A 24,487-nucleotide genomic window follows, 5' to 3' on the forward strand; every position below is an offset into this window, starting at 1 on the left:
ATGAATCCTTAGAATGTATACTTAATTTTAATAATTTCTATTGGGTTTCCTATTAGTGAATGAAATAAGGTCATTTTGATCCATTTGCTTTCTATGGTCTTACAGGGTATAACGAAATTGTGGTATATCCAGCCCATGTTTGTTTGTTGTTACTGTTATTGTAGTTGTTTTATGTATTGTTGATTGTTATTGCTGGTCGCAGGTTGCGTGAGTGCGACTTTTTAACAGCTGTGCTTTTGCCGTCGTCGTCGTTGTCGTCGTCACCGTCGGCGTCGCCCACTGCAAATTGATAGTCAACAATCAAGAGAATTTTTATTACCAACCCATACAAATATGAACTATGTCCAACTACTGGGAATGGGAATGCGAATGCGAATGGCAAGTGCCCATGCCGCCGATAGTCAAAGTGGTGTCGAGAAAAGTGTGCGTGGAGAGTGTTCAACCTCAACTCACCTCAACCGATGGCTGCCCAAAAAAAACATAACTCTCTATATAGCTGTTGTAGTTGCTATTAACGTTGGCACCCATCAAATGACTGCAAAACACGTTTCGCATTTGTGGCCAACGCTGCCAACGGCCATAACAATTTTCTGTTGAGATGGAAGCCACGAAATAATATACGAATGAGTGTTAATTCATTCGGATTTCGCATTCGTTTTTTATTTTTTATTTCCCTTGACGACAGCCAAATTAATTATTGTTTAAGCCTCGTGTAAAATGTTGTTCAATGCAACAGCCGCAACAACAATGATAGTAGAAATAGCAATCAAAACAACCCGGCAGCCAGTTGAGTTGCCAGTTAATTAATCACTAAATTGTTAAATTTCAGCGAAAACACAAGAAATATATTTTCTGGTGAAATATATGTAGTTTGTTGACGTATCTTTCGCATTCCCCCCAAAAGACATATTTCAACTCAAAGCCAAATATAGTTTGGGGGAAGACATTTAATTTAAGCATACTATAAATTAAATAATTAAATGATGCACACAATTGTATCAAACGCTGATCGTTTATTATAGATTTTGCCAACGATTATAGTATACTTGAAATAAATGTAGCTACAATCACTATAAGGAAATTCGCCGTTGAGTCAGTTAGTTAGTTAGTCTATTTTGTCTGCTATGAGTCGTAAAGCTCAATCGTGTATCTAAAAAATAAACACAATGCTTATTGAAGCTGTTATCTCGTGCAATTAAATGGCAAATAAATAACAATTCCCTCGATAACTGGCCACTTAGCGTGGTTTATCTCATTGTTTGTTTCATGCTAAATAAGCTACCATACAAATTTTTGATATCGCATATTGATGTATTGATTTATTTACAGGGTGACTGGTGGCTAGCGCGTAGCAAGAAGTCGCGCCAAGAGGGCTATATACCATCCAACTATGTGGCCAAATTGAAATCCATCGAAGCAGAACCGTAAGTTAACAAAACAAACTCCACACATTACGTATGAGCTGTTGCCGAGTTGTTATTCTCCACTCTCGGGCCGGGGGTTTGTGTCTTTGCTAAGCCTACTGGCAAATTGTGACGGCCTGAAAGTATGCAACATTTATTTTTATTACGCTGAAATTGAAAATTGAATTTGTGTAGCGTCTCTCATTTGCATACATCTATGTTATTTGTTTTTGTTATGTTGCTATAACAAAAAAACGATGTGCGTGTGTCTTGTGCCTGGCGCCACACACACGTTATTTTTATATGGCTCTATGGCATGCATATTCATATCAACAAACAACCAAATAAACTCAGTCAACAGCTGCTTGCTGCCTTTGATATTTAGCGGAATCTCAATGATGATATTTCCTTTCGACAAAATACAATACCAACTAAAATAAGCAACACAACTATGTATGCCAATTTTTTGCAGCATTGTCTCATATTTTAGAATCGTTCAGTTCAGGGTTGCTTACAAGTTGAAAGACCAAAATTACCAAAAAATTAGTAGGCCCAACAGTGCGTTGAGTGTTTTTAGCAATGAATTTTAATGTGTTACTACTTTGGGCATTTAATGTTATTTATTCGGGTGTGCAATCATAACTATTACACATATGGATTATTCTTACAAGTTCACTGACATTTTATGATTACTCGGTATCATAGACAATTAATTAGCTTCAATTTGATTACGAACGACCCTCGCTTATGTGCGGCATTAGTCAAAGCCAAAGTCATTAAGAATTGACGAGCGCAATCAGACAGATGGTCTGTTACATATCAATTGCTTAGCCATAACGTAAACATTAGATACAATTACAACAATAAACAGTTTCACGGCTTGTTTATTAATTGAATCAAATGTTCTGCTTGATTTTTCCATAAAACTGTTCATTGTCACGCGTTAATGGCTAATAAAACTGCACACACTTGACCCAATTTCTGTGTGGGGCTTTAGCAAACACTTAATAGTGTATTCAAAACAGCAAGGATTATTTGTAGAGCCTTTGACACACATTTCTTGTGGTGCAAACAACAGAATGAAGGAATGGTGGAGGGAGGGAGAAGCCGCAAATCAGAGAAATGCATTTCACAAAACTGAAACCGAAACGAAATGAACAAGAAACAGCTGCATAAATTAAAAGAGATGGAGAGAGTCTCTGTACGTGTGAGCCAGAAGGAGATGCTGATAAAGAGAGCAAGAGAAAGAGCGAGAGAGTGAGAGAAACTGAGATACTACTGGGGCGTAGGGAAAAGTTCAAAAACCGGTAAATCGAACGAAAATACAACAAAAATCATCATTAATTAAATTTATCTTGAAGCTGCGGCTGGTTAACCGCCGCCGCCCGTCCGCGCCGTCTGTGAATAACTGTACATTTAGACCGCTCCAAGCCACTTCAATTGGCATGCAGCACTTGGGGCCAAAACCACAAATATTTACACAAATCAAGGAATACTCGTTCGTAATCCCAGAGGCGAAGCTCAGCTGCTCTATTGTGTATTGTATTAGTATTTATCTGCATTAGTTTTATGCATTTCATGTAGCATTTCCCAAGTATTTCAAGGCCGAATATGACGCGTTTTTTTTTTGCCCACAACAATGGCTAATATTATTTTGGCCTAATTCGTGGACGATTGTTGCTGCTGCGACTGCTGTTGGTTGCTTTGCTGTGCTGTGCTGTGCCGTGTTGTTGATGCTTTTGTCATTTAATTGTATGCATAAGTCAGCATTAAGACTCCGGTAATTTCTTTTATTTATTTGCAATGCAATAAATTGCACATAACTGTAACCAGCCAGAGCTTTCTTCTTGTTAATGATACTTAACAATTTTCGATTGTCTGTTGTCATCTCTTTTTCTTCTTACTTTGCTTGGTTCGGCTTAAGCTCACATTAACTGAGCTGTGAAACTTCTGAGAAGTGTGCCTCTTACACATTAATTTTTGGTTGCTCATTGCATAATTTAAGCAGCTTTCTTGTTATTTTTATTGGGATTTTTTAAAGCACTCATTGGCTTTAATTCCTCTGGTGAATTTCTGAGATTATTATTATTATTATTTATTTTTTTTGTGGTCATCTTGTAACGCAAGTGTAACATGAAAATGTTGTGTGAGTCGCCTACTTCCGCGTAATCATGAGAAAACTGGGTTTATGCATATTTATTATAATTTGGAAATCAATTGCAAAACAAATGATGACAGAGAAAAATAATCCAATATTGACAAATATTATAATCAATAAATTTTATAAATGAAAGTTTTTATTTCTGCATAAACCGGACCCCAAATATTTTGATCAAAGACTTTTCTTGAACATTCAGATTCAATATTTTTTGCAATTACAATAAAACCTCAACTAAAGTAAGATTAACTTTAGTTAAAAATTTCAACTATTTGTCGAATATTTAGTTCAAATAAAAATGTATTGTATTGTAAATAAACGACAAGCTTTGGTACTCACCTTATAGGGACAAGTTGATGTTTGAATAGTCTTTAAAAAGTGTAAATATCAAAATAGCAATTGGATTCTAAGGCTTCTTTGCGAATTTACAAGATTCGATACCTCTATTGTATAGCCATTAGTTTTCTGAAATACTTGACCACGTATATCATTCAGAAGTTGGTGTAATGTTGTAACAGCCTCCAGCAAAGTTCATTTGCAATATTTAATGAATAAATGTATTCAAGTTCACACATTGGAACTGATATTTAAAATCATCAGAAGCAAAAACCCCTCGTAGTTGTCCAACATATTGATGAGTTTTAAATAAAGTTTGCAATTTTTTCAAAAAGCATTTAATGAATCTTTTCGCTGTACTTCATTAGCAGAAGTTTATGAGTTTGTTTTAACAAATAAATGTTTGTATTTATAAACGTTTGATACATAATATTCATATTAAATTCTCAACGAACGACCAATACGCTTTTATATACAGCATTACTTGTTTTCCAAATATCCAATCCAATACTAGTAAATAGTCTCCAGTTGGAAGATAATTTGGTAAGATTTTGCTGTTAAGATAAAAACCTTTAACGTATGGTGGACTCTAAACAAGAAAATATTATAGACAATAAAAAATTACAGTAACATTTACTCACTCCGTAGGGACATGTGTGGTTAAAGTTGGAGTAATTCTTAAAAAGTCGAAAAATTATAATTGCGATTGGATTGTATGGCTTACTTATAAAACGACAGGCCTCAATTTCGAACTTATAAAGCCACGGCTTATAGCCATTTGCTTTCTTGAATAGTTCGCCGCGAAGAATCATATGATAATGTAATGATAAAAAGTAGCATTAAAATTTAACACAGCCCGATTTCGAGCAACGGCCTTTAGGCGACATTCGTGTATAGTATACTCGGTTTGATTGGGTTTTCGCACACAAGATTCGTTAATGTGAATATCAAAGCTTCCTGCAGTAGTTGGTATTGTAAAATACTAAAATTATTAATAATTATTGCTTGGATACTTACATTGCAGCAGATATTTAAAAGAACAAAATTCAATAGCACTCCCATGTAGATAGACATAGCGATGAGTTTTGTTTGAAGGTTTAAAATGCATTTATCTGAAATTGCTTTATTCGTTCTATTAAAAAGCTTTTTATTGCAAAGGGAATACTGTGTACAAAGCGTTTTTTAATATGCAAAAATTCTATTAATAGAGCCTTCGTCGAAACTATACCAATTAAACATTGTTTATCCAAATGTTCATATTAAGTTCTCAACAAATGAAAAATACAAATTTAAAGTAAAGTGCAAATTATTATAGAATAACCATTTGAGTATCACTAAATAGTCTCCAGTTGGTATATTATGTGGTAATATACTCAATCGCAGATAGAATCCCTTCACAAGTATAGGACCCTTTAGAATATACAACGAATATTTATTTCATTTTCTGTTAATTCAGGGAATGCGACTTACCTCATAAGGACATGTGTGATTAAAGTTGCAAAAGTCCTTAAAAAGTTTAAATACTATAATAGCCAGTGGATTATATGGTTTCTTCACGAACCGACATGCGTCAACTTCAATCTTGTAAAGCCATGGCTTATATCCATTGGCCTTCCGAAACATTTGCGCTTGAATCACAATATTATTAAGGCTATGATGCAACGTCGCATTAAAATTCATAATGGTTCTATTGCGACTAACAGCCCGTAAACGACATTCGTTCAGAGTAACCCACGATTCGTTGTAATTTTCGCAAACAAAATTCGTGAATTTGAATTCAACAGCGTCCTTTAAGAACGGGTAAATGACTTATTAAGGGAGTAAAACCAAATGTAGAATACTTACATGATAGTTTAGATTTAATAATATTAATTGTAGCAGAACGAGAATAAAGTTGATGCGCATTACGATGAATTCCACTTGAACTGAGAATATTGATTAGAAATTTAAATTCCATTTCAATTTCAATATACATAAAAAATATCGTTGCATTTTGTTATATATTGAAATTATAATTAAAGCGTAAGTTTATTTTAATTGCAAACATGCAATTATAATTTCATTAATATTCCATTTTCATTTACGTATATTGTTCTTATACCCGCTGCCCATAGGGTAAAAGGGTATCTTAACTTTGTGCCTCCAGGAAAGATATGTAACAAGCTTAAGGAAGCATCTCCGATCCTGTAAAGAATATACATATATTATTGGTCAGCGTCCGTGTTTATGATTCCTGAAAATTTCGTTGCGATCAGATAAAAATTGTAGAAATTACTACGGCTTTTAGTTGCTATGGTTGACAATATGGTATATTTTGCGCTCTACGGTTTATTTTGCATATATTGGTATAATAATATACCAAATACATAACTTGATATCACACTTTTTTTTACTTTCATTAATAATGGGTATTGGGTATCTGAGAGTCGACCACAGTCGACTGTAGCTTTCTTACTTGTTTAATTCATATTATCCATTCTGAGTTTTGTAACTTGACCCAGAGGAAGTTTCAGGTCATCAGCCAATTGGGAGCAGTTAATTCGCTTTTAAAGATGTCCTGCCAATCCTAAAATTACACATGTAGGTCACAGAAAATGAAAGAGGAAAGGCATGACTGGGCCGAGGGACGGTCAATGACGTCAAGCGTTGTCATCGATTTCCAAAGTGAACAAGAGTCAACAAGACCGAGGCTACAAAACTCAAAACTCGAATTAATTCAAGTGAATTTTGTCCATTGAGTCCGTCGCATTTTTTTTCGGGGAAATACCTGGTAGCGCTTTCGTTATTCGTGTATTTAACTTTTTGTTATACAGTTTTTTTTTCGGTAACTTCCGTTGCTGGGAAAAACAGCGTGAATGCAAACTATTTGCCAAGTGATTGTGCGTTTTAGCCGTAAAATCACAAATAGCCATTATCTAGACACATAAATCGTTAATAATATGTCATACCTCCTGACTGCCAATGAGCCAGCGAGGAGGAGGCGCATCCGAAATCATGTCGGAAGTTCTCCATAGTAGGCGCATTGAACCCAAACACAACAAAATAATGATTTGCGAAATTGAAATGCGCGGTTACCGGACCATAGCACCACCCACAAACCTAAAAAAACATCGTTAAGAATATTATTAGATTCTGATAAACACTATAAAAACACTATAGCCTACTACACTATACTTTGTTTGCTTCATTTTCTTTGCTGATTTTGTAGGCGTTGTGCGTTTTAATTGAAATGCAAAACTTACGCAAGTGCAAATTGTATATATTCCGATCTAACAATTGTGCGCTTTAGTCTCGTCTTCGATTTCTATTGTGATTGTTATTGTTATTGTTATATGTATATTATGTATTATCGCTATCCATTTGATAGTCTCTCTAGCTAAGTTCGATTCGATTGGCTGCGTGTGTGATTTGTGTTTTTATTATTATTATACACACACTAATCGCCACATGTGTGTGTCAGTCTGTCTGTATTTGATGAGCAAACCTCATCTTCCGACACGGAAGGCGAAGCCAGACGAAGCTGTTCGATTTCGGTTGTAGTTGCTTTTGAAATTGTCGCAGCGAAATTTTATATATTGTGTGTGATTTTTTTTTTTCTCTTCTTTTTGTTTGCCAAATTTCAATGTCAGTAGCACTAAGCAATTGTTTGCATATTAATGACATAATTTAATTGCTCGCATCCATTCCAAATGAGCACTTCAATTCAATTTGTCTCACAAGTGAATATCACAAATTTAAATGTCAAAAATAGGTAATAACGTTACGTGAAATTTATGATTTTTTATACTTTTGTATCTTCTAAAGTGATTATAATAAGTAATCAACTAAATGGTGCTAAACATTGCAGTAAATACTTTTTACTTTTATAAATATATTAATATATATTTTTGTTACACCTTTTAATGCATGTAAAATTAATTAGCTCAGTTAATTTTAATGTGTCAATCTCTAGATGATCTCATGTAATATAATCGTAACTTTGTACAACTTCATTGTAAATCTGTTTTTTTGTTTACTCTGAAGAAATAAATCTATCTAGCAATAGTAATTCAATCCTTCCAATAAACTATATTTTAAGCATTTAATTAAATGTCAATTGCAATTGTCGTAAATTGTATTAATTAATAAATACACTCGCATATGGTGTCGCAAAGTATTTGGTGTACAATTTTGTGTTGGCAGTTGCAATTGTTGTTATTGAACATGAAACAAAGTGTCATTGAACTGTTGGACAATTGAAGTGGATGTTGCTGTTGTTGATTATGCATTGCGTGTCTGCCTTTTTTCATATTTTCTATATATATATTATATATTTATACCAATACTACAAGTATATGTACTTATGAATACGTTTTAATTCAATTTTATTTCTTTCGATTCGATTCGATTTCGATTCATGCTTTGCTGTTTTGTATTCGCAAACATTCGATGACGTTGACAGACAGATCGTAATGTTCAATTATTTGTGGCATGTTAACAACATTCAATAGAAGCGCGTTTTTTATAAATACATAAAACAAAAACGACAAATCGGAAAACAATTGTTTAAATAATGTTGTCAGCTGTAGTTGAAGATACGCGAAGTGCGGGCAATGCCTTTAAAGAAGGTCATGATTATGATTTTTTATTAACAATATTTTTGCGTTGCTGCCGAACGAATTTAATCAAAGACCTTTAACGGTTAGTTTGATTTCCCAAAATTGCACAGGAAGTTTAGAAATTACACGAAAATCAATTGAAACAAGTTTCAAACTGTGAAAATCACTAAAAACAATTTACTGTTTGATGAGACCAATTAACAAATTAACTAAATCATCTATTTAATGTGCTTGAATATGAACTGTTAAACGGAAGGCGGCGAATTGAGATATCAAATTTGTTAAGTCGATGTTACAGTTTCGAGTGCAATTTGTTTAATCGATTTGGAGGATTTTGCATGACCAGCATTTGCATTAACTTTTGGTATTTGATTCGAATTTTTATTGCTTTCCTGATGGCCTCTACACACACTCAGATAATTATCGGGGTAACTAGTGCCATACAACTGTAGTTTTACGATCGTTTAAAATGATAGCTTATGAGTCATTAATTTACACGCTCAGCCACAATACGTATTCAGGTTAAATTGTTTCCGATTTATCATTCCGTAAAGCACTTTCAGTTCCTTTCATAGGGTTCTATATTTGTATGTTAATTAATTGCACAATATATATTAATATTCAACAAAAACAAAAATATATTTACGATTTAGATCATACAGTGAAATGAAGCTGAATATTTGGTTAGTTTATATTTCGGTTCAGAAATTAATTACCATAACAATAGTAAAATCTCTCACAAATCCTCTGCAAACATAAAATATGCATTAGTTGTAAATTTCGTTTTGTTCTCAAGTGACCAAGTTAATGCCAACATATAATCGCCAGTTGGCAGTGCATTTGGTAATGCGCCGAATCTAAGATAAAGTCCTTTTATAATTACCGCTCCCTAAAAAAATGATTTACGATTTGAAGAGTTATAAATTAAATAATTTCGGTACTCACCTTATAGGGACAAGTATGGTTCATATTTGAATAGTTTTTTATAAATCTATAGATAATAATTGCAATTGGATTATATGTCTTCCTCATAAAACGACAGCATTCAACTTGAACATTATAAAGCCAAGGTTTGTAACCATTGGTTTTGTAAAACATTTGTCCTCTCACATGAAACTCCGTGACGGTTTGATGAAAAGTTCCATTCAAATTTAAAATAGTCTTATTACGACTGATTGCCCGCAATCGACATTCATGGAAAGTAAACCACGTTTCGTCATTATTTTGACAAACAAAGTTTGTGAGCCTGAAAATGATGGCTTCCTTTAAAGATTGAGTTAGTTTGCCTTATAGTTAATAAAATATACTTACATTATAGCAAGGGTTTAGTGCTATAAACATTAACAGGATTCCAATGACACTCAACCTGATAGGCATAGCGATGAGATCAATATGGAATACAACTCTTAACCGGCTATTATTTTTGAACTAGATTTAAATACTTTACACGCTTGAATAAGTCAATTGTTTAAATAATAAATTAATATGGTATAATATACATATATAATAACTTGAAATTATTTTTTTCTCTTTTATTCTAGGTAAGTTTATTGCCTTTTATACTATGATAATCTACAAATCTGGAGCACTTTTGAAACGCATTTAAAGTCTGGTAATTGTAACTTTTTTGCTTAATCCTTGCTGATACGATCATTATTACGATTGGTTCAACGCGATTTTCACTGAAATTGCGGGATCATAAATTTTCGCTTGAAACGTGGATCGATTAATATTCCAGGGGAGGCCTAAACACACACACTTGATGAGTTTTAGCATTCTTTAACCATTACGAGTTCAATAGCGTTCACAAGAACTCAACAGTTGGCATTTAAAGCGCATGCTTTGATTCCAGCGATCATTGAGTTATATGTTTTTTATTTTTCGTTGATATTTATAAACAAAACAAATGCCGGAGTACTTGACAAAATGTCAAACAACAAAAGTAAAACAACAACAACAATTTAATTACACTAAACTCTCAGTTGATCTTTACAATCGACTCGACGCACTTTATGACTAATTGCTGTCGTAATTGTCAGGTAAAGTAATCTCATTTATCTTGTCAGCACCTCAGCAGCTGCTAAGAGCACGACGAAATGCAGTCAAAGAGACGAAGCCAAAAAGAGAGAGCACTGAAGAGAGATTAGAAGAGAGCAGACAATCAGCTGTTTCAATTGTGTATGGCAAAGCATGGATCTTATTGAGACCAAGAGATGGCCAAAGTTGGTCGACTTCTTACCAAAGTGCGAACGTATAAGAGCTGACGACGACGGCTAACAAAAGAGCTTGAAAAGCAGTATCGACTCACATACAAACACACCACACACACACACTGTCAAAAGCTTGGCTCAAATGGCACTCGATGCGCACATAGATACACACACACATACACGAAGCGACTCGCGCTTTTCACTGTGTGCTGAACTTGTGTGTGCTTATGTGAGTGAGTGTGTGTGAGTGTAAGACGGATCGCCGCTTCGTGTGTCGCGCAGTTTAAAACCTTTCTATAAAAATTTCATAAACGTATCAGTTGTCTGCGAAGCGGTGCACAAAACGGACGTCAAACGGAAGGTGGCAAAAATAAAATAAAAACAACGCATTGGGAAAATACAAAAAATATTCAAAGCAACAACAAATATAACGTGATTTTTATTAATGCCAATTGCATGTCGATATATAAATTCAATATAGTTTAACGTATATAGGAAATCAAATATCTATCGAATGCGCCAGTGCAATATAATAAAAAATTTATGATACGAAATAAAGAAAAAAAAAATGAAATAAAAACTCGCGCGGGAGCAAACAACCGAAAGCCAACAAAATAAAAGCGACAACAAATAGATATACAAATACTAATCTATATATATCCAAACATCGATATATATATTTAGATAAACTTGTTGCACGCGTGCGCGGCATGTTGGCATACTTTTAGCAGCGACTGTTTTCTTTGTTCAACATTTCTGCTGCACAGCGCTGTAAAGTGCCTCGTTTGTGTTTCGTGTTTCGTGTGTCTATGTGTTTTGTGTGTATATTCATGCATACATATGTATAATGTGCACTTACATTGTAATATGGAGCGGCATCAAGCAGCGTATCAGCAACATTGAATACTAGCTTTAGCTACATGTTGCTGCAACATACGAGAAAAGGTACCAAAAACGAATTTGGCCAGCAAACAGTAACAACTACAAAAACTACAGCAAATGTGCAACACAACAACATGTTTATATTTATAGCTATTGTTGTTTGTCTTGTTGCTGCTGCTGCTGCTGTTGTTGTTGTTGTTGTTACTGTCTGTTTTGCCGTTTTTGTCAAGTTGCGCGCTGGCGCAGAACTTTCTATTTTCTTTGCTGTTTCGTGATGTGCTTTTTGTATTGTATTTGTATATGGCTTAGCTCTATAGTGTAGTATTCACCCACAAAATCTATATATATACATATATCTGACTGCCATTAGAATATCAATGAATGGGAATTTCGTAAGAAAAAAGCTGGCACTGCGCACATTTACCGTTGACAGCGCCTGTTAAGAATTAAATTGAAATTGCCATTGCCCTTTGATTTGTTGTGTCTTTTACATAACATTTTGTTAACAAATGTATGCGAGAGTGTGGCTCATTAACATCCTCGAGAAGTGAACCAAAACCGAAACAGAACTCTTCTTATCGTTTGCTATGTGCTAAAATGCGAATTTCTACCCACATTTCACACTCCGTGTCGCTTTGCTTTGCTTTGCTGCCATCTCTGTCTCGTGAGATGGGAAGCTGAAGTGTGAGTGAGTGTGCCTGTCCGCAAAACGAAAAAAAAAAATAAATAAATAACGAAATAGTAAAGCTGGTGATATAAATATTTAGTTAATGGCCAGTTACCAGTTACCAACTGGCAACAGTTGGCAGCCAGTTGTTGGCAGTGGCCACTTGACACATGGTCTCAGTCAGTTTTCGTTATTTGCGCTTAACTTTGAATTTTTGCGAATTGGTTTGTTAACTTAAAGTTTAGTTTATTTTCTTCTTTTTTTTTTGCTGTGCTGCAACCTGCACCATATCAATTTGAACTTACGTGACTTGAACAAATTGCATTATTTTGCACATATTGTACAATGTGTGCAATATAAATGTATTCATCTACTCACATAAGTATAATACTATATTTAATTCGCAGCGGGTTCCACATGTTGTTGTCATAATTCTTGGTCGTCATTTAAGCGCGTTTTCGCTTATCGCCAGCTCAACTGTGGCATAAGACGATCGCCGCCAGTCATTTTCTATATTAACTTTCAATGAAGCTACAACAATGTTTTCGCAGTCTTCAAATTATTGTGTTTGCTTGTTTTTTATTCAATGAAAATTTGGCTTAAAAAGTGTATGTTCTAGTCGTGGTTGAAGCTCAAGTTCAGATACAGATTTTGTTACTTATTCGCACATACTCCTCTTACAGTCTTTTTTTTTATTGCTGTTTTTTCTTAGCTACCTCGGCGTGTGGCAGAGCTCTTGTTGCTGTTGCTGTCGCAGTTGTTGTCTCTTCTCTTTGAACCGTAAATTTCCTGTCTATGACTCATACACGCGTCAGCAGCAAAACCGATAAAGATACAGATACACACACACACACAGACACACACATCATATATTTTACTTGAAAACAAATGAAAATTTGCTTTCAAGTCGAATGACTGAAAACAAAACAAAACAAAAGCGGGGAAAAGCAGTTCAATTGTTTTGCAGCTTGGCTGTTGACATTTTGCAACATTTTTATCTGTGAACAGTGTTAAATTTAATGCATATGAGTTTTTCAGACCGTATATTATGTGTGCAAAACAAAAGTGCTTGTTTCCTACATAAAGATACGAGCACAATTCATTTATATAACATAATATCCACTTTTCAAGAAGTTCTTTTTTGTGGCATAACAATTTGCTCTGACTAAGCAAAATGCGAGTCGTAAATACATTCTAGGTTGACGTCTTCAAGCATTATAGTCTTTTGGCATTTATAACTAAAGCTTAGGAACAAGGTTTCGCAGTTTTACAAAGAAGACTTTTTTTTGTTTTTGATGGTGATAATGGTAATGCTTCATTTGTTTTATGCGTCGTGGAAATTTCCCACAATGACGTTTACTTCTTAAAATTCAACGGCAATATATATATATATTTTTTCCTCATCTTCTTCTGCATAAATATATTTTGTAGTTTTTTTTTTTTTTGGTATTTCATGCTTGAACACCACTCAAACTGGTTGTCGAAGGAGCTTCACTTTTATTCCATACACTTTTGGCATCAGTTTTGTGTAGCTTTCGGTTTTTATTTTTTTGCTTTCCTTGATTTTTTCATCTTTTTTTTTGTTTTTTTTTTTAAGCTAGCTGAAATGGTTTCCAAGCCATTTGCAATAATTACATCCGAGTCTGCCCAATATGCGCGTCAGTGTCTGCTGTGAATATTTTTTTTTGTTTTTTTAACTTTTCTGTTAATTTATTTATATTTTTTTGGGGTGTAACAGCAACAGCTCTGTGTCTGTGGGGCTGGTGAATTCGTCTCGCGCGGTTGAAGTTATTTGGCGCTACTAAATTTAGTCGACGCTCTCGTTACCATTGTGCAATGACCCAAATCAAAGCCCAAGCTCATTTCTGCGTTTTTGCCTATGTTTTGTGAACAGTTTTTGCCAACGCGCGCTCTGTTTTAATAGTATTTTATTTTTCAACTTTTAGCTTAGTCTTAATTTGCACATAAATGGACGGAGTTGTGGTGGAGTTGGCACAAAGTTCAGTTTATTTTTGTGTGCAGAGAAAGTATACAACAATTCCGAGTGTTCGAACCAATAACTTAAAGTTTTAGTTCAAATGTCTGAAAATCAGTTGATTGATATTGATTTGAATTGGGCGTGTCAGGGGCTGCTGCTTACCTCGGCAAGTGGCAGCGATTTATGTTTTTTATGCTTTTTTTTGTGTTTTCTCGCAGTTCGTTGCTCGCGCTGCTCGGTTTCATAATTTGCTTAGCAACAAATGCTTGGCAACAAAGTTGCCAACATCAACAACAACAAACGGCAAATCGTTTGCTTTTGAGTTGGCTCACACATAAGACAATGAGCAAAAAAGTCAAAGAAGAAAAATGAAAAAAACCAAAACCAAAAAAAAAAAAAAAAACAAACCGGTTCAAATTGGGTCGTAGTACTTTTGAGTGCAATTGTTACCTTTGAGCAGCAGCAGCAGCAACAGCAACACAGCTCCAACAATCGACAACAACAATAGGCTCTCCACTCGTTTGGCCTGGCTCATTATGGTGGTTATTATGTTGGTCTTGTTCAGTTTTCTTGGCACGCGCTACAAAGCCCCCAACACCCACACACACACATACACTTGCTGTGGATTCAATGATTTTGTAACGAATTTCGGATTCGGTTAGCATAGGTCAGTCTCAGTCTCTCACAGACTTTTGAAGACTGTCTTCTCTCTGTGGAAGAGAAGAGAGTCCACCACTATGCTCTGTTCTCAGAGGGCGACCCTTAAGGCCTTCCGATCTAACCTTGTGGGTTCTAATGCCAAAGCATTTGGCATTCCAATAGAAACACAACGAAAATGAACATGAAAACCTAGAAACAAATTGTTTATTAAACATCTATTAACGGGCATTTTGCATACTCACAGCGCCAATGATTAGCTGCCACTGTGTGTTAGCCTTCCGAATCGTGCTTTTTGTGTATTAATTTATTGTTATATTCAATTTTTTCACTTTTAATTTCATTGTCTTTGCCCCTGTGCTAACGGTATGCGTCGAGGCATTGTTGAGAGACCAAAGTGCATTCCTACGAGTTCTCACACAATAAAAATAAATGCAAAAAACAAAAAGAGCAAGAACAGCAACTGCCATGCCTGACTGACTAGTTCTTCTGACAAAATCCAGCTAATAAATAAATAAATACACATATGTGCACATACACACAAGTGTATTATAAATATATAATAAAATGCACACACTTTTGTCTTATCGCTGCGGCACAGAGACTTTCGTCTGGGGTCTGGTTCAACAGGTTTGAGCTTTGTGCGTGCTTAATAATAATATAATGCATTTGCTGTTGTGTTTTAACCACAGCTGTTTTATTTTCTAAGACTGTATTAAAAAAAAATAAATAAATAAATACACTCTTCTCAATCGAGTAATTTATATACACTTGCGTACGAGAACATGCTTTTATCATAATTTCGCTAATTATTGATTTTTGTTCGCATTCTCTGATCTTTTCAAAACAGAAGCCAAAAAAATAAAGTTCAAATTCGCCGAACTCGTGCCAATAAAAATTTTAATGCATTATATACTCTACTATTGCGATGGCTTTGAGTTTTATTGATAATATGCATAATACTGTTCATTTATTATCGATCTTTTCTCATTCTCTGAATTACGGAGTTAATGCAATCATTAATCTTCTAAATAATACTCTTCTTTTTTATATGTTCGTTAATCTCTGATATGCAATCGAATTTTAAAACTCGAATTCATAGCTATCTCAGCTTAGCCCATCTCGCACGTGTTGGAAAAGCAATAATATATGTATTTTCACCTTTTTGCCTGAGACAACTTTCATGTTTGAATGCTTATGTATTAACAAATCTTCGATCGATAATCATCGATCGCCGAGTATGCTAATGAACTGCAGCTTTTAGAATGGCCTGAAATTGAATAACATCTGAAAGGGATCAAAAGGGAAATCAATCATTTTAATGATTATAATCGTTTTTAATCATTTTAATGATTATACCATAATCTGTAATCATGACTAATGCGCTTGACAGAATGAAATATCGTGCACATTGAGTAATCTAGCATAAAGTAGAACTCTTTCGATACAATTATAAAATAACACACTATTCATGCATAATTTCCCGTGAGTAATTTCAAAGTTTTACAGCGTAGCAATGATTCGTTGTGTGTGGTTTATTTATTTATGGTATATTTTAGAGTAGTACTGTATCAATATACCAAATATAGTCAATGGTATATTTTTAGTATTTTGTGGTTGTTTATTTTGGTATTTTTTAAAGTTATTCAAAATAAGTAGCGGGTATCTGACAGTCAACCATACTCGACTGTAGTTTTCTGACTTGTTTTAAAGTTGGCCTTTCGATTAAGCGATCTTTTGAAATGCCAAGTGAGTCATAACTCACTTTGTGCTTATCAATGGCTGATAATGAATTCCAGATGATTCTCAAGTTATTACCCAAAACAAAAACAGCGACAAAAACTGTGACGCTGCCTTGATGCAGTTTTTTCATTTTTTTTATTATTACTCGTATTTTATTTTTTTGTTATATCGTTGGCTATTTTAGGTTTCTTTATGGCCTGACATTGACATTTGCTGATGCTGATGCTGGCAATATTGTATCGCCAATGCGGTTGTGTTTATATATGGACTGTTGTTGTTTTATGACCAGCCTCCGATTCTGTGTGTTGACTGTGCATAAGATAGATGTAAAGTCAAAAGCTATTTGTCTCCATTCTGTCTCCAGGATGTCCACTTCAATGCATGTATTGCAATGCTCCCAGTGTGAGTCTCTAAATCGTTTTGTCTCAAGTGGTTGACTATTCCAATCCAATCAATGACTTCTCGCAGCCGTAGTCGCAGTTTGTTTGCTTTGTCGGCAAAAGTGTTCAGGCATTCAGTCAGTCAGTCAGTCAGTCACTGTAAACTTGAACTGCTCTGCGACTGCTGCCAAGTCCAAGTTGTTTCCATTTCCATTTGCGGCAATGCAGCCTTGAAGTCAGTCGCATACAATTATTTACATACTCACACACTCACACTCATACACTCAATGCGTACTCACTCTTATGCACTTACATGGCATAAAAAAGTTCAATGGTCAGCTAATGAAGCCACCTTCAGAGAGCTTGTTGTTATTGTTGCTTTTGCTACACTTGACCATAACCATCTGGTTATTGGCCGAATTCAACTCTGTCATAATTGTTACCAATAATTTCAAGCTCAAACTGCCCACAGCCGCCGCGTAATCGAGAAATTAACAAACAGTTTTATGAATATTCACTCCAACCATAATTCGTCACTCATAAATCTCAGACAAGAATCTCTCTCTCTCTCGGAGTCTCAGACGTTGACGCAGACGCAGAACGATAATAAAACTTGTTTGCTCAGCTGATTGCATACTTCAAGTTTGTCAAAAAAATCAAGCAGCCATCAGACAAAACTCTCCATGAGTGTTTTGTGACATCTTTCAACTGGCACCATTAAACTCCGCTTTTTTGGACCTTATCTCCCCGTTCCCATTTTTCATACACTTTTATCTTAAATAATTGCCGAAACTAACATTAGTTAAATTGTCTACAATTCGATATGTTTACCGCAATATGAATCTCTCAATTTTTTTGATGAAATCAAATTAATTGAGTTTCCATTTCTTAGAAATCAATTTGCCAAATCATGCTCAAGGTCTTTTCACGCTTTTATAATCTGCAAATACTTCGAAATACCGCAAATACTTCAGAACAACTCCCAGATACGAACTCGTTAAGCTTCCAATTTTTTATTTGTTAGAACACATTTGGATGCCATCAGCGGAAATGAATTTAGCTATTTTATTTAATTTCGCACAACAAAATTTCCCCTTAATGAACAAAGAAATATTCCAACAAATGATGTATGGGGATTTACTTTTTTCAAACATTTATGTTATCTTACAATTATCAGTGATTGCAATGTCAAATGTTAAAATAAAAACGCAACTGACAATTGACAAAATCCGAGTGTGAGTTCGTTCGATTTATTTGAAATTCTATTTGCATGAATATTGCATTTTTTACTCGCGCACTATAAAAAAACGACTCATTTGATAGCACTCCCAATTCCATCACATGCAAATCCCATAAAACATTCAAAATTGGACAAAGTGCCATCATTTTGAATGGCGTGCACACGACTCACAATCATTTGAATTTTGTTTTCAATTTATACCAAAAAAAAATGTGGCGGAAAAAAACTAAACTGTGAAACATACTCGTATATTTGAATTCCCTGTAATTGTTTTTGCTTTTATATCTCTTTTATTTTGGACGGATTGAAGAAATCAAGGTTGTCGCCATATGTAGCGGGTGTAAATTGAAAATGAAAATCACAAAAACAATTTGCACGGACTTATTGCAAAAGCATTCAAAATAAAAGCGGAGCAGATTTGAAAAACGATTTCGGCATGTGTGAATTGCATTAACTGCGAACAGTTTTGTGAGCCAGAAAATGAGCCATAAATCAGCTTATTAGCCGCTGCGCTTTACAATTAAGCTGCCAAGTGCTCAGTTAAGTGTGTAGACTATTAAAATCTCTTTCTCTTTTTTGTTAGAACCTGATTCTAAATATATATCTTTCTCCACTCTCATTTGAATATGGCATTTAACTTTCACGTTAGTTTCGAAATTACTGGAATATGCTTAAGTCCAGGGGCGTGACGTCAATTCCTCAGAGGCGGAAACTAGTTGCACTCGTAGTAGACAATAAACTATTATTAAATGTGAGAAAGCACACACACGAAACACTTCAAAAGAAAAGTACTTACGAAAGTTCAAGCGAAGCGCGAAACTTGAATACAACCTAAAGAAAAGAAAAAAAAAACTTAAACTGAAATGCTTTTTTGCTTTCTTTCAAAACAGTTTTTTCGACGCATTCGCTCATCGTCTCTCCACGCAGAGAGACAATTGGCGATTAATCGAAGAAAAACGTAGTAGGAGATATAAAAACAGGAATAACACTCAGATTTATTCAGTTGTGTAATAATCACATTCAAAAGGAAGAAGATGACCACCATGCCGGTGGTGTGGTGCACCGATCCCAATTCGGTGAACAATAAGCCAACAGCCTTTGCCCTGCATGGCATACAGCTGCAGGGAAATGTGACCGAGAAGCAGGTTAATGCCTTGCGTGAACTGGTCAATGCAGCGGCCGAGGGACGTCTTATCCTGCCATCGGATGGCACATTTATGCTCTTGGACAGTGGCCTGAGCATCGAGAGCTCGATACTGGCTGGCGGCAATGCGGGCAACAACAAGGAAACACTTGCTGTCGCTGGGGCAGCAGCTGGCAACAATGACATTCATGTGGTGGACAAAAGTCCCAAGAACACATACATACTGATGCCGGTGAGCAACAACAAAGCAACGGCAGCAACAACTACAGCAGCAACCACTGCAACAGCAACCAGCAATGAGCAGTGCACGCCGGCAGCGATTGCAGCGGCGGCAGCACAATTGGAATTCCTGCTGGAACCCAAATACTCGACATTCACACCGCCAAGCTCAACGCCCAGCTCGCTGGCCGACGTGGAGGTGGCTGGCGCCGATGGCTATGAAGATGCTGACTTGGTGAATGCGGGCGACGAGGAGGAGGGCGATGGCGAAGGCGAAGGCGACGATGCTGGTGAGATACTTTATGAGTTTCTGTGCTGTGCCAAGTGCATGAATGAGCAGCGTGCTGGACATAACGGCACTTGTGCCAGTGCCAACCGGCGATTGCAACGTTTTTTTAAGGCATTGCAGCGGCAACAGCAGCGAGTCACAGCAGCATCAGCAACAACAACAGGTCAATGAACCCAACACAATGTTGGACGATCCTGTTAGCAGCATTGCCAGCAAATATGCGCGACGCCACCATCAGCAGCAGCAGCGGCAGCGACACAAGCAGCATGCCACAGTGTCAATGGGCATTGCACGTAATCGGCCCAACAATCGTCATCATCATCATCACCATCATCATAATCATCACAACAGCAGTAGCAAATTACCCATGCACAGTGTGAAAATCTTTCATAATCGCAGCAGTTACAATCCGCTCAGCGGCGCGTGTACTATACCGACATCACCGCTCACTGTGGGCGTGGGCGTGCCCCCCAGCGACATGTTCCATACCCGATCCCAGTGCCAGTTCCCAGACAACAACAACAGCAGCAATGACGCGAACGACGACTGCGAATACAGTGACGAGCGTTAACGTCGAGGCGGCCAGTTTGTCGGTGACAGCGGCACTGTCAACATCGCTGCCGATCTATGCGATTGTGAGCAAAAAGCGTGACGCGAACGTTGAAAAGACTGAAACGACGATAACAACACCAACAACAGCAACGACGGTTAACAATAACAACGCCATGTTAGCTGCCGTGCCCGAAGAGCCAACAATTGCCACAGTGCAGGATTTGATCAGTTTCGATGACGATGACAACAACAGTCAACAACAATCACAACCACAACAGCAACAAAATGCCAACTTAGCCATAAACCACCAATCAAACAATCCAGCCAGAGATAATATCTGTGATAATAACAATCATGTGGATTTGCTGTGTGCTCCCAATGATCAACTGTGCGAGGATGCCAATCTGTTGTCGCTGCTCGTAACACCGCCACCCACACCGCCCAAGCCCAATTCACCGGGCAGCAATAATTCGAGTCGCAAGACAAGCTTTGATTCCACCTGCACCATCAGTTCCATGGACTCGGGTTTCATGGAGATGCAAAACAAATTGGACGCCTTGGCTGCTGCTGCAGCTGCGGCCAGTGGCGGTGGCAATGGCGAGAAGATTGCGCGGCGCAACTACAAGGAATGCTTGACGCAGTCGCGGAATCGTCGCAAATCCTATGAAGAGTTTAAGGCCATGTTTGCCGATGTCGCACAGCCGGATGCGTCGCGCTTGACGCGACGACGTTGCGGTATGCTGCAGGAGCATAATGTGGGAGGAGCTGCTGTTGTTGCTGTTGAGGCAGCAACATCCACAATACCAACTGCAGCAATGCCAATCGGGACAGCGGTTGATGACGCAACAACAACTGCAAACAGCAGCAATAACACTGTGATGACAACGCTCGCCTCAATATCAGAACAAGAAACCACAAACACGAGCAGCAACAGCAGCAACAACATCAAACCGGATTGCGCAAACGAGTTTGCTGCTGGTGCGACAACAACGGATGAAATGGATACCGGCGACGATCTAACAACAGTAACAGCAACAACAAGCTTTGCCAATGCCGCCGCAACAGCAACCACCAACACCACTACAGAAGCAATGCGAAAGAATTCAGATTTTCTATCGCAGATACTCGATCATCAGTTGGCGGCCAAGGAGCAGCGGGAAAAAGCGCACAAGCGACGCACATCATACGAGGAGTTTAAGCGTTTGGTGCGCGAGATTGATGGAGCCGTTCATGGGGGTGTGGTGGAGCAGCCGCGTCCACTCATGGAATGTCCGCTGGACACACCCACAACAACAGCAATAACAGCAACAACAACTCCAGGAACAGTAACTCCAGCCACACCAGCTACAACAGCAACAACAACAACCACATCACCACTTAAACGTCAGAATTCGCGACAGCGTAAAAGTTTTGCCTCCTACTTTTTGCCGCGTCGCAACTCGACCAAAGAGCCAAAGACTGAGCTGGAATTGGAAACGGTGGTAAGCAAGCCAGACTTGGAGTTGCAGGCATATGCCAAAATGGCTGGCAGCAGCAGCAGCAACAGCGTGAGTTCAAGTGCCAATTATAGGCGTAACTTTAAGATCTACGATAAGCTCGTGTATGGCACCATCTATGACATCATCCAGCGTAAGAACGATATCTATCAGCTGACATACCAGAAGTACGACAAGTACATGACCTATGGCACCATCTATGAGATACTGCATCGCAAAACGTCGACATCGTCGCAAGGCAGCAGCAACTCGCTAACCAGCGGCAGCGGCTGCGACAAATGGCAGCGAAAGAGTCTCAGCTCGATTTTAGAACGCGACACAGCGACGTCTGTCAAAATGCATAAATCAAACGATGTGATTTATGATATAATACAAAAGCAGCAGCAAAAGCGCGAAAAGGAACGTCAAGAGGAGCAGGAACGAGTACGGCAACAACAACAACAGCAGCCGCAGCAGCAACAGAGTGAACAGCAACAACAGGATGCAACTGACACAACTGCAAATTTGGGCACACATGTCACGCACAAATATGGCACAATTTATGACATCCTACAAGGAGAGAAATTGGATGCCGGCTGCGGCGACGAGGCAATTGCCGAGAGCAAACCAGTTGCTGCGGCGGCAACCACGACGCGTTTCGTGGTCAGCCATGTGGATGAGCAACAACAGCTCACGGACAACAACAACATGTTGCATGCCACTCCGGCTGTGACACCTGCAACAACTGTTGCTGCCGTGGAGCAACCACAACAGGCCAGCAAATGCAGCAAAATGCGACGTTTGTCCAACATTCTTAGCTATAGTAAATCAAGCAACAGCCATGCTACACAGGAGTCAACAACAGCCAACAATGAGCAACAACTGCAGCAGCAACAACAACATCAGACCAAACGCAGTCAGGCCAAGCGACGTGTTGGCGTTAGCAATCTGCTGTTGCCTCTCGACTCCGAGGAGCTCTACACCCGCATCATTGCCCAGCAGCGACGCGAGGGCAGCACCAGCAGCAATTCGAGCAGCGATGCCGATTGCCAAAAGGGTTTAATGAAATCCAATTCCTTGGATGCCATCTCCATGTCGGTGGCCATTTCGCCACCAGCAACACCTTCGCCACCGCGTCCACGACGCAGCCTCAAGCAACACAAATGCCTGCAACAGCAGCAGCAGCAACAACAAATGCGACAGTTGCCGCCGCTGATGAAGAAGCATTCGTTGGACAATTGTCCGGTGCCAAAGCAGCCGCTGCGTCGTTGGTCCAATCAAACGATACTCAAATGCACCTGCCAAGCGCCAGAGCCAGAGTCACTGCTCATCCATTGCACTTGTCCAACGGCAGCGACAGCAGCAACAGCAACCACCACTGCATTGTCTGTCATTGAGAAGTGCCGCTCGCTGCCCGCAGCCTGCTCGCATACGTGCGTTAATTTAATTGCCGCCGTTGCCGGTTGCCGTTGCGATGCGACGGCGGCCACACCAATAGTCAAGTCTAACAGCAAAAATCCAGCAACAAACACGAAATCCACAACAACGAATACAACAACATCACCAACGACAACAACAAAAACAACGACGACGACGAGCAAGAAAGGCAAATCGCGTCGACTTTCGGAATTTACGCGTGGTGAATTTTTAAATGAAAAATCGTAAGTTTTAACTCCTCACACACACATACGCACACACACACAATTTGTATTCATTAATTTATGATTAGAGTTTATGTATACTACGACTATACTGCGGTTTTTTTTATAGACTGCGATTTGATTTCGCTTCATTTCATTCAGTAAATTTGCAACAGTCAAGCAAACTGCGCAGTGCGCATAATGAAATGAAACTGAGTTGCAAAATCCTTTTGAAATAGACGACATAGTAAAACAGATTTCAATGAAAAGCAGTGATCTAAAATATGTTTTTGAGTTGCTAAAAATGAACTCAAAATTATTAAAATTTAAAGGAATCTCTTCTCGATAGTTCGTTACAGACGGACGCTTGTTTATTGGCGAGCTGTCAATTTCTTCGAATTGCAGATTTTTGAGTGAGCTACCAGCCTCTTATTGCAAATTCTGGCAACTTAAAATAATGAGTGCTTAAATTATCGATACATTTCGATTATATTTAGACACTCACATACACACTTACTACTACAAATTAGTTCACACTATACAAAAAAAAAACTGTAAAAGAAAAAGTAGAAAATGTTCTCTTGGGTCTTCTGCTTATCACTGATGATATTATTATTCCAACATGATTCCATTTAACATATGCGCCACTGTGTTTTAAAATACTGTTAGCCAAGTCTTGTAAACTTTTGTCTCTTGACAACACTAAGTACGTGTCTTTATCAAATTCTTAACATATTTTACTGTTAATCTGCCCTGTATTTTTTTGGGTGCTGTATGTATCTGACGAAGACCTTTCTCATTATTATGCAGAAATTTGCTGTCAAACAAATTGAATTGAATTTGACGCGAGTCAACTTCAAGGCCAAAACATTTCAAATTGGTTCAGTTCCAATTTGCATATCAATACCCACAACAG

The 24,487-nt window shown here is 37.6% G+C and overlaps 3 protein-coding genes across 6 annotated transcripts in view; 2 read left to right on the forward strand and 1 right to left on the reverse strand.

Moving 5' to 3' along the window:
• Positions 1-24,487, forward strand: part of LOC132794061 (tyrosine-protein kinase Src42A) — a 50,872-nt gene that overhangs the window by 11,088 nt on the left and 15,297 nt on the right. For 2 of the 4 annotated variants that reach the window (XM_060804289.1, XM_060804290.1), the window contains exon 2: positions 1,330-1,424. In XM_060804289.1, the coding sequence (XP_060660272.1) occupies positions 1,330-1,424 (95 nt within the window). Of the gene's footprint in view, positions 1-1,329; positions 1,425-20,434; positions 23,593-24,487 lie in introns of those variants that run through there. The other 2 variants (XM_060804287.1, XM_060804288.1) reach the window with 1 other exon arrangement.
• Positions 1,520-7,191, reverse strand: LOC132792674 (uncharacterized). The gene is made up of 6 exons (XM_060802122.1): positions 7,140-7,191; positions 5,982-6,081; positions 5,743-5,822; positions 5,368-5,685; positions 5,233-5,307; positions 1,520-1,540 (listed from the first exon to the last, which is right to left on the reverse strand). Exons 2-6 carry the CDS (start codon positions 6,007-6,009, stop codon positions 1,520-1,522), a joined length of 522 nt encoding a protein of 173 aa, XP_060658105.1. The 5' UTR covers positions 6,010-6,081; positions 7,140-7,191.
• Positions 11,045-20,475, forward strand: LOC132794064 (lateral signaling target protein 2 homolog). The gene is given in 3 exon segments (XM_060804293.1): positions 11,045-11,066; positions 19,143-20,006; positions 20,008-20,475. Coding segments are annotated over 2 exon segments (1,188 nt in total). The 5' UTR covers positions 11,045-11,066; positions 19,143-19,286.

This window comes from Drosophila nasuta, chromosome 3 (genome assembly GCF_023558535.2).
Source record: "Drosophila nasuta strain 15112-1781.00 chromosome 3, ASM2355853v1, whole genome shotgun sequence".
In the NCBI taxonomy this organism is placed as follows: domain Eukaryota; kingdom Metazoa; phylum Arthropoda; class Insecta; order Diptera; family Drosophilidae; genus Drosophila; species Drosophila nasuta.